The 16,874-nt window shown below is 37.9% G+C and overlaps 1 protein-coding gene across 1 annotated transcript in view; it reads right to left on the bottom strand.

Annotated features, from left to right (window-relative positions):
* Positions 1–16,874, bottom strand: part of TMC1 (transmembrane channel like 1) — a gene marked incomplete at its 5' end in the record, with an annotated part of 194,750 nt that overhangs the window by 10,655 nt on the left and 167,221 nt on the right. Inside the window, 3 exons of the mRNA XM_055350074.2 lie at positions 681–806; positions 6,613–6,852; positions 11,475–11,542. Of these exons, the coding sequence (XP_055206049.2) occupies positions 681–806; positions 6,613–6,852; positions 11,475–11,542 (434 nt within the window). The remainder of the gene's footprint in view (positions 1–680; positions 807–6,612; positions 6,853–11,474; positions 11,543–16,874) is intronic.

Raw genomic sequence — 16,874 nt, 5'->3', positions numbered from 1 at the left:
TTAGAATCTAAGTTTATCTGTGATAGCCAAGAGTCAGAAGCCAATGAAAGTTATGTGAAAACAAAAGTCATCTGACAAGTTCCCCTTTGGAAATCACTTCTGACTTTGAAGGGACAGACTACAGGAACTTCCCAAGATCCTCTGGTCCTATGATTCTATTATCATGAACACACAGTTATTGACGGCCCTCTAACAACAAGGACAGTGAAATTTTTAAGACCTTTTAAGCCCTTGCCCCTAAAATATAGTCTATAGGGCCCCCAAGGGGAATATTAACTTAGAGGATCATTGTTTCTGTATATTCATTGCCATCTGCTTTATGGAATGAGAGGTGGAGGCCGGGTTGTTGGGGGGAAGCTCAATGTACTGATTAGATTTAGCATTTAGCATTTATGTTTCCCTTGCTTTAGCTGTTTATGGATAATTATTGTGGTTACTTGGGAACAAATCTTATAATCCTGGGGAAGCAAAGACAGATGCAGATGGCTGTGAATTACATCCAATAGGATCAGAATATGGCTCATGAATTTTAGCCTCTCACCACCATGTAATCAGTGTTGAATTTGGATAGGTTACAGCAGAACCCTTAGGGAGAGTGAGAGAGCTGAAAAAGCTGAAATGTAGAAACAGCCAGGAAGAACTTCACAAAGGCTCTTTCTATGAGGAGGAAAAGCACATACAACATCACCAAAATGACAGCAATGACCAGCCCAGGGTTCGAAAGCTGTCTCAAGATCTTCGCCATCCAGCTTGGGAAATCATGCTCCAGGGTCTCTCCAATGACTTCAAACATTCTATTTTTGCCACTGGGGAATTAAAAAGGGGGAGATAAGTTTATTAAGAACATATGGAAAAACCATGGTTAAAGCAAGAAAACTGGAAATCTTTCTCAATTACTGCTTAGGTCCTCTTTCAGGGTAGGAATCTGATGTTTAGCTACAACTTGCTGACACTTTGACCTCATGTAGTCAATATATGGGTAAGATACGAGAAATATGATCCCAGTATAAACATATAGTCAAAGCAGTTAGGAAATTAACCACATATTTAGGAGAAGATTTTTAAAAACTGTATTTCTAAGATTTTGATTGAAATATATTTTGTAAATAGCTCATAAGTCTGCCTCTCAGTCAGCTGTTCTTGTAGGAGAACACTCTCTTTGAGCTAAGTAAATAGTGCACTCAATTTTTAATTAGCCTTGGAAATGAGAGCAAGGAATAGCCCAGTGGAATAAAATCCACATCTAATCCAATATCTCTTTCCACGCAATAGCTTCCACTTCATTTTCCACCAGACTTCCTTCATCAGATATGTTAATAGGTAAGGTAACCACACTGAATCATGGGTTTTTTCCCTCTCAGTTTCTTCTCCTGGACAGGCCCTAATGAATACCAGCTTAGCTCCACTGCTCAGCTCCATGAAGGCAAGTATCAGCTCCTATAAACTAGAAAACTGAGAACAGGATGTCTTGACTTACTAAGGAATAGCTAGAATTGTACCATAATATTCAAAATATTCATTACATCATTATTTTCTCTGTATATGCATACTGATTTTACTATGAAAAGATGTAATTTTCAGAAGAGATTTGGGTTGGGTTTCACCAAATTGTATGCATCATCAGAATAAATGTTGGTGCAACATTTAATACAATGTTTAGTTTTGCTTTTGTATTTTAATCTTTAAGCATTTTCAACTACTAAATAACAATGACACGCAAGTCCCAGATTATGGTTTTTTTCTCCTGGTCTAACCAATACTATCTTCCAGCAGACATAGTGACTCCAAGTATTTTGTCAGTAGTCATTGGACTACAGAGGTACAAGTTTTGCTTCACAAATTAAAGATCTACACCCTAATTTTCAAGACTTATGATACATAAGAGGGAATGAAGCTTACAAGCAATATAAGATTATAACTCCCTATTCCAATAAGTTTTATTTTTCACCATTCCATTCTAATTGTTCATACCCCCCAATGCAGCCCCAGCCAGATGGAATACAGGATAAGCAGATAAATTAAAAGTACCAAAAAAGATAAGACCATCTATCCTCCCTTCTCCGGCATCTCAGGTCACAGCTGATGAACGTAGTTAGAGTGGGGGCATTCAAATTTTATGAAATTATCCCTACCCACAAAGGCCTTCTCAGCATCCAGTGTGACCCAAAGCAAAGTTGCTAAGTCCCTGGGGATTCTTGTGTACCTTTTTCAGGTCAGGTCTTTTACCGAAGAAAGGAGCCCAGATATCTTAATTACATACAAATTATGGAAGCATCTACATGTCCCTGGCAATGCCGTCTTCTGCCAGGTTAGCCAAAGTATGCTATCATACAATATTCTCATAATTGTTTTCCAGTTGTCTGTGTCTACCCATAGTCCTGCTGTAGGCATAGCGCCACTCTAGATTAGAACAGTTTATGAGGAGGCCTGTCTTCCCAGCTGGGTGATAAGTGCCACAGGACCAAAATCAATGCTTAATGCATGGACTTAACCCTGTGTCTCTTCTAGTGCTTAGTGCACAATAAGCAGTCATTATTCATTCATTCATTCAAATTATTGACCAGCACTTTACTGTGTCCTAGATCCACAGAGATGAAACTTCTCTATCCCCAATCTCTAGAAGTCAGCTAAACTATTAAGAAAAATAGATGCATAAAGCGTGATTGCAAATGATCAATATAATAGCAGTCTCACAATATAATTTTAACTTTTAATACTAAAAAACCTGCACCTAGTATACTGATAGCAACAGGAGGCAGCCAAATGCCTAGGCAGATAGGGGCAGGTACCTGGTGAAATGCCACCTCCAAGCCAAAGACAGTTTAAAGCCTGAAAGCCAAGGTCCAAGTTAAATCCTCAGACTGGACTGAGAACTTGTCTTCCTGTTTGGTGCACTTTCCTCTGATTCATCCCCACCCTTCACCTATTTTACATATACCTACCCTTTCCTAATTGGGTTTCTACACTGTCGTGTCTACCTTTGAGTGACACCTTCACTTTAGCCTTTTTTGCATACTCACAAACCAGTCAGCACACACTTCCATCCTGTGCCTATAAAGACCACAGACTCAGTTGGTAGACGGGAGAGACGGCCTGACTTTGGGGAAGAGTCGGCCTGACTTTGGAGAAGAGACAACCTGACTTTGGGGAAGACGACCTGCCCTTCTTGGCCCCTCTCCAACTGCCCTCTCTGCTGAGAGCCAATTTCATTACTCAATAAAATTCTCCTCCTTCACCATCCTTCAATAATCCATGTGACCTCATTCTTCTTGGATGCTGGACAAGAGCTTGGGACCCACCGATTGTGGGTACCCAGGAAAGACTGTCACACTGGCCGTTTGCCCTCTCCAGTGGAGGGCAGCTGCCCCACATGATGAGGCAAGGGGCCAACTGAGCTGCTAAGACACTGCCATCCATCAGGCTGAGGATGGTGGAGCTCAGGAAGCATTGTAACACCCCCTCTGGGGCTTTAGGGTCATAGGCACTTGGGCACCATTGCATTCTCCTCAAGGTGACACACCTGGTCTGGCCATGGGCCCCACATGGAGCTTGCTCCTGTGTCAGTGCCCAGTGTGTCTGGCCAGATCCCGCACTCACTTGCCCACGTGCTTCCTCCCACAAGGGGTTAAGCACAGCAGGCCGAGTAGACAGGGTGCCCCTCTGTGAGTCCAGTGAAGAGGCTGAGAAACATCCTGTGTCAGTACAAGCTCAGTTATGAAAAATTATGCATTAAAGGCAAACCAGAATATAAAATGCTAAAAAGTTGTTATTTCAGGTTTTCAAGATTATGGGCCATGTTTCTTTTCATGTAAAAATATTTCTACAATGTTTAGGTTTTCTAGCATAAACACATATTATCTTTGCAGTAAGATGAAAATATATGAAAAATAAAATTGTCATAATGTAAGCAGGGATGTATATAAAAACCTAGAGAATTATAAATTGTTCAGAATTATTGACATAGATGGGAGGAAACATCAGGTGTCAGGAAATGCTATAGAACAATTAGAATTGCCTTCATCTGGACATCTTTAAATTGTCAACTATTTACGATAAATCCACTTACTAGCCTACTGGAATAATTTCTTGGAAAATTTACCCTCTCTAGCCAGGTCTTATAAAACCAGACAAGCTAGAATATCTCATCAAATTGCTTTACTGAATGGATAAATATACTATAGCCATCTTACCTGAAAACTTCCCTACACTGGAGAGCAACTAGCCATCACTGTGATACCTCCAGTAACCTAGTTCAAATTTATATTTCCTAAATTCCTGCTTGCCCAGGATCTAGATAGAGTCAGACAACCTTCACCAGGAAGGTTAAGCAAATCACCTAAAACTCGGGGTTCATAAAGATGACAAGCTATGAGGTACCCACTAATACAAGCATTCTCACCTCATTTCTAGAGCAGGACAACCCTTTCAAACTTTTAAGGCCAGACAAATAAACAATGCAAACATCCTTTGGCTCTAAAGTGAGGAAACTGACATGAAAAAAAAAATCTAAATAGGATAGAGATACCCCTTCCCAGTACTCCATTGAAAATATTTAAAATTCCCTGATTTCTCACAAATCACCCTAAAGAACTGACTCAAGTAACCAAACACTACTTGTTCCCCAATAACCTATGGAAATTAAAAAATAAATAATTTTAAAAATAAAAAATAAATTTCCCTGATTTCAAAATAGTGATTTACATGCCATAATTTCACCTAAGTTTGCCAATTAGGAAAGCCAGAAGAGTTAGGGCTTATGAAGCTGAAATTGTGCCACTATTGTTCATGTCTAAGACGTATTGTAAATCTGAATGCATCTGTGGAGATCCATGTTTACATTGTGTGGTTTCCCTTACAGGCAGCTAGGGTCCTTTGCTATGTTTTACTGAGAAGGATCAACTTCCAATTAATAGCTTAATGCACACCTAAACTTATCCTGGATAATAAGTAGTGTGAATAATTTGCAATTAACTAAAGCCTTTGAATGGCATATTCCTTGAACTTTGTACTCTGAGATTGGTTAGGAATTTATTGAGACGAATGTCTCATCAAGACTGTAATTTCATATTTAGTCTCCAGATGTCACTGTCTGCATTATTTATTTCAGTCCACTTGGAAACACACACACACAGACACACACACACACACACACACACACACACACACAACGGAATTAACAGAGCTTCTCAACATCAGTTCTCTGAGTAGATAGAGGTCCAGCTAGTTTAACTCAATCAGCTGGCTTAACATTTTCTTGTTTTCCAGCAAAGCAATAACTCAGACTACTGTTAAGAGTGAAAATGTCTCTTATATACTTAGTCTGTCAGCAATGAACCTTCTGACTTTAATTAAATAACTTGGGTCTGACAACATAAAAGAGGAATTATATGTGGGCATTACAGCATCATGCATATCATTCACATGGCTTTTTATAATCTCATTTCCTTCACTGAAAAGGAGAAACAGCTCAAGTGCATGCTGGCCAGTGAATCAACATGCAGAGATTCTTGGGAGAACTTGTAGTAGATTCATTTCTAAGGCCCTTTAGGGAAAGAAACTTCATCCTCCGGATCCCAGGGACTTAGGTTTCTGATATGTGTCATAGAGAGAAGAGAGCTCTGTCATAGAGAACTGTAGAAATGTATATCTCTAAATTGGATCAAGGAGCCATTGTGACTCTTGATTCCTGACTTGAATGATAATTAGGAGAGAATATATATGTGGAACAGCCTTAATTTTTTTTCACTAGCATGTGGTATTTTGGATAACAAATTGGTGGCCCTCCTTATGCTCATTAGTATTTAGTAATAATTCTCTTTCCTAGGTAAAGTGTGGGGTATTCTCTCTCTCTCTGTCTGTCTCTCTCTCTCTCTCTCTCTCTTTTTAAGGTAGTAATGCACAAGAGAAGTAGTGATAGCTGATCATGTCTGGATGTGACGGCCCAGAGTCAGGCAAACTCACATCCAGACCAGTGTCATCAGACCTTGCTCTTAGCTATCCTCTAACATGGAAACAGCTCAGATTCACCATACATATTTTACCCAGGCAGAGCCTGGAAAAGTATAAAGTATTTTCTCTTTTATGATTCCCAAATGAGGAAATAGATAGAACTTGCCTAGGAATCTCCATGTCACCTATTGAACCTGAATACCCAAAGGATCTCATTTCTTTTTTTTCCTTTTTTTTTTTTGAGACAGAGTTTCGCTCTTGTCCTCCAGGCTGGAGTGCAATGGCACCGTCTCGGCTCACTGCAACCTCCGCCTCCTGAGCTCAAGTGATTCTCCTGCCTCAGCCTCTCAAGTAGCAGGGATTACAGGCACCCACCACCACACGCGACTAATTTTTTTTTCTTTGTATTTTTAGTAGAGACGAGGTTTCACCGTGTTGGCCAGGCTTGTCTCGAACTCCTGACCTCAGGTAATCTGCCTGCCTCAGCCTCCCAAAGTGCTGGGATTACAGGCGTGAGCCACTGCGCCCAGCCGGGATCTCATTCCCACCAACCAAAAATGTCATTGTTTGGGGGAAAAAAAATAGCTTATACAATGAATGACCATTCCCACCTCCACCCCCGAAAGAACACGATGCCTGAGTCAAATTTCAAAAGCAAGAGACCTGAAGGGACCACAATCAAAAGATGGTGGGAGGGACACGATCATGTACAAGACAGGCATTGTGGACAGGAAGAGGATGAGCAGTAGCATGCCCAGGTAGAAGTTATTCGATCTGGAAGCTTTGAAGACCCTGGCCTCAGGAACATTGCAGCACATAACGGCCCAGCACTGGAAGTACATGGATGTATGGAGTCGAAGGATATTGATGCCTGGGAGGCTGGGAGCAAAGAAGGAGCCCATCCTAGAAAGAAAACAGAACTCTGCTCAGTTTTGAGTCTTTACTCCATAACAAAGTCACACTGCACCTGTTTATTTGACATCATGCTTCTTTTCCAAAGGCAGGAAATACACTGCCACTTTCAATCACACAAACCCTTTTCATAAAGAAACTGCACTTATCTATTTCCAACTTCTAAACACATTTTGCCACTTTCCCCATTATTGTAGGAATTGCATATCATAATTATTTCATAGAAAGGATGCTGTAACTAACTATACCTACTATCATTAGTGAATTTAAACTACAAGAGTAAACAATATTTACAATTGTTTTACTTCTTTCTTCTAATTCTAAAATAAACTTTCCCCAACACTTACATCATTGACTAATACACCTATAAATATAACTTGTTAAAAATAACTAACCCTTAAAGTCACTTCTTCTACTCAAAAAAACTGTACATTTGAATTAATCACTTCTGTCATGAATAATTAGTTTTTGCTTAATGATAGGAGGTCAAGGTTGCAGTGGGCCACAACTGTACAATTGAAAAAAGCTTTTTGCTTAATGAAAGAAAAAAATTAAAATAAATTTTCTCTTTCTGATGTTGATCATTTTCTCTTTGTAGGTGATATGGTGTTTTAAAGCCAATTGCAATGATGTGTTTGTGCCTCCTAAAATAGGGTTTTACTGAAAATTTATAACTAGCTTATAGGTTTTTGAGATGAAAATTCCACACATTTATTTAAATTTAGTTTATCTGTTTACTTTCTTACTTTAGCTTGTCTTGGGAATTCTCTGCTTTGTGCATCTGAGTTTTTATAAGTATTTTAAAATACTACTTTTAGGTGGGAACAACTTAGGTGTGGTCACTTTTACTTGATGGCTTAGTTGATTATTTCAACAAAATAAGTTTCACTCTTCTTGGATGAGAAAATTCATTAGCACCATAAATCAATACAAATAGCAATTTATTATTTCAAAATCAAAAAGAAGATATATGTGCACTTATTTTAAAAATGTAAGGGGAGCCCTGTCTTTTAAACTGTCATATCTGTAATGAAGCCCTTAACATTTATAGCTAGGTTTAGCATTTTGTACTCCCTGAATAGTTGTTTAGCCAATCCAATGTAAATTTGGTTCATTATAGAGACATTTTTAATTTAGATGAGGAAATTAGTTTCCACTAAAATTGAACTTTTGCCAACCCAAAGTTAACTCATTTATTTGAAAAGTGGAATATTGTCACAATTTGGGCTGTCTTCTTGACAAGATTTCGGACAATAGATACGAATGATATTTTACCATAATGAATTGAACAAAGACTTTGTAGGAAGTTAAACTATTTTTTTCTAATGAGAGGACAGATTTTAAAACAATACAGTATACTTTTGTTACAGGACAGCAAGAGAGAGGGAACGCCAAAAAAGTGAGCAAGTAAGCAAGTGATAGTCCCAGCTAATGGGTTAGAATTACAAAGCACTAGATTATATTCCCCAATACCAATACTTGTTGATGTAATACACTTTGAGTTTTTCTAAAAATCAGGTGGTGACATCACTTGTTTTGGCCAATAAAGTATGAATAGAAATTAGGTCCTTACTGCTGGGTAGAAACTTTAAAAGTGCTGTGTGGTTTTCCTTCTCTTCATTCTCTGCTAGTGTGATAGCAATGTTTCAGATGGATCCTATTCCATCAGTCTGGGTCTCTAAAGTGAAGGTAAGTTCTAAGAGCAAAGCTCTTCTTCCACCCCACATTGAACATGTTCTTTTTATGAGCTGCTACGATTTTGAGGTTGTTTCATTGCAGCATAACCTGATCAATTCTAAAATATAATTTTGCACGTAATTCAAAATCGAGACTTGCCTAAAACCACATATATTCGTACCTATATACATGCACATTGTTTGTATATATGTGCTTATTATTTGCATATACATCTATAAATAAATTTCAAAATTTCAAAATAAATATCACAAAGACATTTTAAACAAATAACTCAGAGCCATAAGCTAGAAAAATAAGTCCTGGCATAATAATATCCGAATGTTAATGCTCATCCTATCTTTGCTCATGCATCACTAATCAGCTCGGCTCACTAAGTCCCTTACCCAGGCATGATCCCATCATCTGTCAGTAAAAATCATTGTAACACTTTAGCCTTATAAAATTCTTTTCTTCCTGGAAGATCAAAGAAAATGAAAGCTTCTTTTATTTAACTCTCCTTATTACTTCAGCGACATGTACATGTCAGGTAAATTATTCACATCTGATCAACTGAGAAAGTGAAGAAAAAAAGGTGATAAACCTGGCCGGAGAGTACCCAGTGAAGCAGTGTTGGAGCAATGTCCAAAACTCATTTTCTCTCTCACTGTGTGTTCTCTGCCATTTCTCAATATCCTGCTATGATAAAGATATTCTGTGCTTTCATCATTTAAAAATATTAGCACAGAAACTATCATGTATATTTCAAAAAATAAATGCGTAAATAAAGGTTACTAATCATTCAACCAAATCATAGCAAAATGGATTTTATCTGTAAATGTTGATGTTAACAACATCTGCATAAATAACCTCCACTACTCAGCAATTCCTAAAGGAGTAATTCAATATCTCCAGTCACAAGCCAATGGAATTGAATAAAAAATCCCCGTACATTTTTAATTGTTTCTGTAGAAAACGGTTAAGCTCAGGCATTATATCCTCATGCTTCATAAAATAATGGAAGGATTGTGTGTGAGGACCTTTGTGCAGAGTCAGCCTACTAATTTTACATTACACCTGCCCCACACCTCCCTCTACATGACATCCCCCTCCCTCATCAGCCTCCTAGGGTTAGGAAAAGAATATTTGTGCCAAGCATTGACATGAAGGTGAATAATAGAATAATGGTCAGTTTGCTTCTGGAACTTTGGAAAGTGTGTGAATATCTTTGTATACTCAAAAAACTCAATATTCTCTTCAAATTAGCCAGAAGCAAGCTTGACCACTGTCTGAAGAATTAATAAACAGAAAAAGACAGTGCACAGATTTTGATAATGGATCTGCCCATGAGAGAACTGGAAAAACATGTTAGATATTTAAGAATTTCAATATGAACAATAGTGGACTAACATAGTTGCAAAATCACAAGTGAAACCAAGCAGGACAGCCATTATAACAGCTTTTCTGACAATAAAAACAAATTTCTAGACCAATCTGTTGTCTTAACTCTGAAAGAACACAATCGACGTGCAGCATATGTCTCCATGAATGCTACCCATGAGGCCTGAAGGATTTATGACACTTTGTGTAAAAGCCACTGACAGAACAGTGGTTTCTCATTACTCCCATAGCCGTGTTAGCCATTTTCTGCCATGACAGCAAATTGAACTCCAGGAAATGAAAGCTCAGAACCCACAGAAGCTGCTCCCTTTACTTCTGTGTCAGTAGACGTTCCTCAGGCCACCTTGACTTTCCTCCCTGCTTGGAAAATGAAGGATGCATTTCCTTCCTTAGTGAGTCTGGACATGTGAGTCATACTTGGAAAATTTAGAAAGGAAGGGAATAAAAATTAGATTTTTAAACCTACCTGACAAAGGAGGAAACAATATTTTTATAATATCTTTTCCATATTGATTCACCTAGTCAGGCACAGGAATTTAACAGTCATCCCATGGCAGGACGATGGAGCCCTGGAGGGTTGTCTTTGTGTGACAGAAGCAAGACGGTTTTGGCATTTGCAGAGGGGTCCGGTGTCTGTCAGCACCCAAAGGTTTAATAATTCAGGACAGATCTATTGGTACAATATATGAAACTTGTTCAAAAACTGAGTCTATACCGGCACTTGTGAATAGGACAATGGTATGGTTGGTAGCATAATATTGTCTTAGGCACATGTCCCCAGGATAAAGTAGCCTTACTGTAACTGCTTGTAGGCTGGAAATCTGAAGTGACAGATTTCCAAGACACATGGTCCCCAGATGAATCGGATGTCGTGATTCAGTTTTTAAACTCAAAAACAATTTCTACTGTATCGACTCAACCTGTCAAGTTTACAGTGAGAATGCTTTAATTTGATAAAAGATATGACAACCCTTCACACATCAAAAAAAATAATTCTGATGTGCCATGGCCCTATAAAACAAGTTACAAAATGAAGATCATATTTTAACTCGACCTTCCTAAAACATGTATTTCATCTCGATAAACTATTGGATTTGATAAGGTATTATTTTTAAAAGTAGCCATAAGTTACATTTTAAATATATTTAGTAGTGACAACAAAATAAACTCGGTCTCTCGGAAAGGCCTTATGTTAATTTATTTCATACTTATCATGTGGTAATGTAATTATTAATGTTTTAATATTAGATCCTGGTATCACAAAATATAAAAATATAGTCTTCATATAAATCTGCCAACCAGAATACAGACTCCCATTATTTGATGAAGGAGTGCTTTGCAAAACAGAAAGACACCTTTGATGACTGACATTTAAGATATGAAAGAAAAGGAAACTATATACAGGCATCCACTTCGCAAAGTAAATATGGAGTTAGACACCGATTGTGTTCTCCTCTAACACCAGGATTCAATGCTGTATGCAAAAATAACCTGGGAGGCTTTTCTGTAAGTGATAAGCTGTCCAACAGCTGGCCTACCAGATCATGCCTTGGTTGAAGATCAGAGCGAGGACGTTGCCACTGATGTCGAATTCGGTGTATGAAGGCTAGAGGAGACACAATGTTCACTGGATTAGCATCTCACATGGTCAAAACTGAAAGGCAAGTGGTTCTGCATAGGCATGGCTAGGGTTTCAATTACTTCCCTTCAGCAACAATAGCAGAATAATCACTAGGATAAGTAACCAGATATAAATAAAACAAAGAAAGCACCTTTTTTTTTTTTAAACACAGTGAGACTCATTTTTAAATGCTGTCATCCAATGCTATGAAAGTACAGCAAGACAGGCTCCCTTATACACTGCTGGTGACAGTAAAAACTGTAGCAACCTTTCAGAAAAACAATTTGACAGTACATATTAAAAGCTTTAAAAATCTTATTCTTTTTGATTCTGTAAGAAAACTTCTAGAATCTGTCTTAATAAAATTATCTGATGTGATGATAAACTTTAACAAGCAATGATGAAACCATCTAAGTGTTGAACATTAGTTATGTATATACAGTATATTTATACTATGATATATTGCAATGAATTACAATCATTTTGAAAGAATATTTATGTACATGAGGAAAACTGTGCTCTAATATTAAACAAAAAATATAAAGCCACACATTAATCAACTATATGAAACTATGCACAAAGACTGGAAAATAATCAGCAAGATAGTCATACTTTATATGTGGGTGATGAACTACAGTTTTCCTTTTCTTTTTCAAGTTTTGCATATTAAAAATTTTTTCAATGAAAATGTGAATTAACTTTAACATAAAGTAAATATAGCAAAAGAAATATAACAAAAGCTTAAGAAGTTACTCAATTCAATGTCCAGTCTCCATGTCTTGGATATTAACCTTCATGCTCAGGGCAGCAACACTAGGCTGTTTTTTGTGCAGAGGAGCCACAAAAAAACAATAGAATGGAAGTGGGAAACTGTGATAGGGTGGCCCATCTAAAGGCTTCCTGGTGATGCATTAGGCATCCTAACAGGAGATTCTAACAATGGAGTAAATGCTAATTAGCAAGGGCAATAAAACTGGCTCTTATTTAATTTGGGATAGAGAATCAGAGGAGACTGACCAACTGGTAATAAGGGAATAAGAATGCAGTAAATACGAAATGAGAGGGCCAAGAAGACCATGAAAAAGACACCAAGACACTGGCAGGTTCCTAGCACTGCTCAGATCCTATTATCTCCAGGTGTGCTTCAGACCACACATATCCCCATAACAGCTCCCTCCCCAACACACACACACACACACACACACACACACAAAGATGATCCAAGAGAGCCTCTGTTCCTCCCAAACCCAAGAACTCAAAAATATATTTGTAAAAAGATAGAATTGGTTCCTGATTTGGAACTCCAACAAAACCATTCTCAATTTTCAAATGCTTGGCTTCAAGAGTCTCATGAATCCAGGCCTCAACTTCATCACTTTCCTAAAAGGCAGTATTACTCTCTTATTCAACTGAAACATAGGGACAATCTCTCTTGTAACAGATTCAGGGAAAGAACAGCAAGTATGGCATAACAGGAATGGTTAACCCCCAAGGTAAAATGATAGGATGATACATAATGAAATAATAAAGAGTCCTGTGTATTAAACAGAACAAAGATGACCTGGATAACTGCAGCATCACTCTAGATACTGTTGAAGGACAGCTACAAAGTGTTTCATTAGTTTGCCGACTTTCTAGAAGGGCAATGTTCACAAGAGGCAAAAAGATTTGGTTGACAGTTTTTGTGCTGAAATCAGCAATGAAAAAAAATGTGTCCTTCATGGAGAAAAATGAACTGCTTCTTATCTGGAGAACATTAACTCTGAGTCTTTTTCCTTCTGGGGGAGTGCCCTGCTCTGGATGATCTTCAGCACTTTTCCCCTGGAGCCCTGTGTGATCACAGAACACATCTGAAGAATGCTCACTCGGTTGGCCCGTACCCATCTGTTGCCTTGGAACAACAGCCTTTCTCTGTCTCTGTTTAAAAATCAAATCTTAAGCCTTCACCTCCTTAGAATGGTATCATGAGGTGGCCCACCAAACTACTGAACATGGAGAAAACTCAACGTTTTAAATGCCTGTTTTCTTCACTCTCTCACAAGCACATAGAGCTCCTGAGGGTCATTAGAGATGAGACATTTTATAACTAGTTGACTAGAAAAGCATAAAGGACACCCTAGGGTCCCTAGCTTCCTGCTGTGTTTGCAGAAGGGACAGCTGGAGGAACAACCCCCTTGATCTATAAATTGGCCTGATGCACAGAAAGGATACAGGGTGGCCATACTGGACCAAGTGGATTTGTAGAACAGACATTTGACTGGGATTCAGACCTGCATTTTAGACTTCACTCTACCATTTCTTAGCTAGGTAAGCTGGGTAGGTCACTTATCTCATTAGGCTTAGTTTCCTGACACATAAGTCAAAAATGAACTAGACCAAGGGTCAGCATACTATGGCCCATGTGCCAAATCTGGACTGCCACCTGTTTTAACAAATAAATTTTTATTGGAATACAGCTATATTCATTCATTTATATATTATCTATGACTGGTACTAAAACAACAGCATTTAGCAGTTATAATAGAGACACTATGGCTTGCAAAAGCTAAAATACTTACTATCTAGCCCTTTACAGCAAAAGTTTGCCAACCTCTGAACTAGTTCATTTCTAAGATCCCTTTCTAGTCTAAAAATACGTTATTGGTTGAAAATTAGACCCAGTTATGAAAGAATTGCTTCTCTGTAAACACCTTAGAAATGAAATTTAACTTATGCAATAAACACAGAAGCTCTCACTTTAAAACCAAAACAAATGAGAAGGCAGAAAAACTACGCATATGTAGTATAAAAGTCAGTGCTCATTGTTTTAGAGGTAGGCTTTTATAAACATTAGGTTATATTATATTTTAAATTTGTAAAGCAATACTTTAATAAATATAAATCAATTTGCAATATATTTTGTTTGTCTCTAAAATAGAAAAAGCTCAAAGGTAAAAAACGATTAGGGAAAAAGAAAAAAAACAGATTCTCTTGAACTTTGAGATCATAAAATTATTTGAATAAGCTAAGTGTAATAAACTCACTAATGACTGCTCATTCCTGGTAAGATTGTTGGCGGCCAGCACCAGAAAAGCCCATGTGGATTTGGGCTAAAGTCCATCATAGTTGAGGGATTGGAAATGATGTTGTTTAATTTTTGGACCTTTGCTTGTGATGTGCTAAGTCAGTCATCCACCCAGAGGGAAGACATATGGTGCTCACTCGACAAAGAAAAAGCCTGGGAAGATCCCTTCTCTCTCTGCAAGTTTCATTATTTGAGGCAGATTGCCAACCTGTGGATAACATGAAATGCAATTCAGGATCTCAGAGAGAATTAATTCTGTTGTGGAATGAGTTGCCTGACCTTCTGCACATAAATCCCATTTCTCACAGCTGGAATCACTCTGCTTAGAGCTGCAAGCTAGTCTGGGCTGTGGCTCCAGAGCAGTGGCTTTTGATTGTGGTCCTCAGATGAGAGTCAGCAGCATCACCTGGGAACTTGTTAGAAAAGCACATTCTCGGGCCTGGCCTCAGATCTACTGAATCAGAAATGCTGTTTTTACAGGTCCTCAGGGGATTCTGATGTATGCTCAAATTCCAGAAGCACTGATCTAGGACAAACTCTAGCCTCATCTGCTAGGACGATTGAGCACTTGAGGCTTTGTACTTCAACCCTAGTTGAGAGTAGGATCCTGTTAACTGCAGACAGATCCTGTCCACATATTCAAGGAACACTTAAAATACAGTCTGCATTGTCCCTGTTCCCGTGTTCTCAACCCCTTACGGGATGCTGATTATTTCTTCCTGATTCTTTATCATTCTATCTTCCCGAACTGATATATAATATCTCCACGTTCCCAGCTAGAGAACAGTTGATCTTCTAATTCTGTATCCCAGTTCATTTGCTAACTCCATTCTACCACAGGTAGCCTGCCTAAGCCTATGAGCACTTTGAGTTCCAAAAGCCATAGGTTTAGCGTATGAATTATTCAAGTTTTGGCAGAATTTTTAAAATTTCTAGAGTCAAGCATTACGATGTAAATTCAACACGATGGAAACTTGGTTGATGGCTTTGAAGGTGATGAGACTCGAGTTTCAGGCCTAACTCTACCACTAATCATCAATGTGTCTTTGAGCAATTATTTAACATCCTCTAAGCCTCAGTTTACTGTAAAGTAGGAACAATAATACCACCTCACAGCATTGCTGCTACGATCACATGGAATAATACATGTAAAGTATTTTGTAGAGTTTCTGATACAAATTAAGCAGTACATTGAGATGTGACATAATACAATATAATATGATTGGGAATCCACTAAGGTAGTTAGTCAATTATATGCCTCTTATTTATGGATAATCCTGAGCATCCTTCATCAGACTTTAAAGAAGTCTCCCATCGCTGTTCGGCTCTCACTTATGAGTGAGCAATGATCACCTTAAAAATACAACTGTGAACACCATGCTGAGTTTATTGAACATTCCCTTACCCCATCATGCCCTGAATCTAATTCTATTTCTTCTTGAATATTCTTTACTTGCTTTGCTGGTAAATAGTAAGAATGGTGTCAATGAAAATTGAAGTGAAGATAAAGATATTCTGCATTGAACTGTCAAAGAAAACCCAAAGTTTACAAGAGGGCACACTTTGTATTAAATTAGAGCAGTTAAAATCCTTCCTAGGGACAAACTATTCTACTCCTCATGAACTCTTCTGAAACACTGAGAACTGTGCTCAGAGAAGCCTTTGGAGATATTAACTTACATTACATTAACTTACATTGGTCTGGTAATCTGCTCCAAGCCAGTAATTTTTCCACCTTCGTTAATCTTCATAGGTTTGTTGTGATAACATTATGACCATAAATTTGTGTCTTGAAAAATATTCACAATCCCTTTTAACCCAGCTTACTCAGATAAAGCCAGTACAGAATTCAATACATTTAACATAACATTTTCATCCAGAAGTGTACTTCATTGTCCTTATTATTCTCTGGCTGCATAAACTTAGGAACCTCATTTCAATTCACAGATGCAATTTTTCATATGTTAAATACATGCATTACAACTGGTTGTGTCAAAATCCACCTAACTTTAGCATTCTATAGATCTCTGAATCTAATGCTGAAATCTGCAGAGTCTCTACAGAGGCTGTTGTAATAAAAGTGAATAGACTTTTTTAAAGCCCTCTACTGTGACTGAGCAACTCAACTCAGAGAAATTTATCATAAGAAAATAATTTGTACATCCACTATGATTTATGTATGAAGATACTTTTATGTACATGGATATAATTAAATGTCATCACAACACTTATTATCATAAGAATAATTAGACA

The sequence above is a fragment of the Gorilla gorilla genome, chromosome 13 (genome assembly GCF_029281585.2).
Source record: "Gorilla gorilla gorilla isolate KB3781 chromosome 13, NHGRI_mGorGor1-v2.1_pri, whole genome shotgun sequence".
NCBI lineage: Eukaryota > Metazoa > Chordata > Mammalia > Primates > Hominidae > Gorilla > Gorilla gorilla.
Note: the sequence above shows the minus strand (reverse complement) of the source record. Positions and strands in the feature narration are given on the sequence as shown.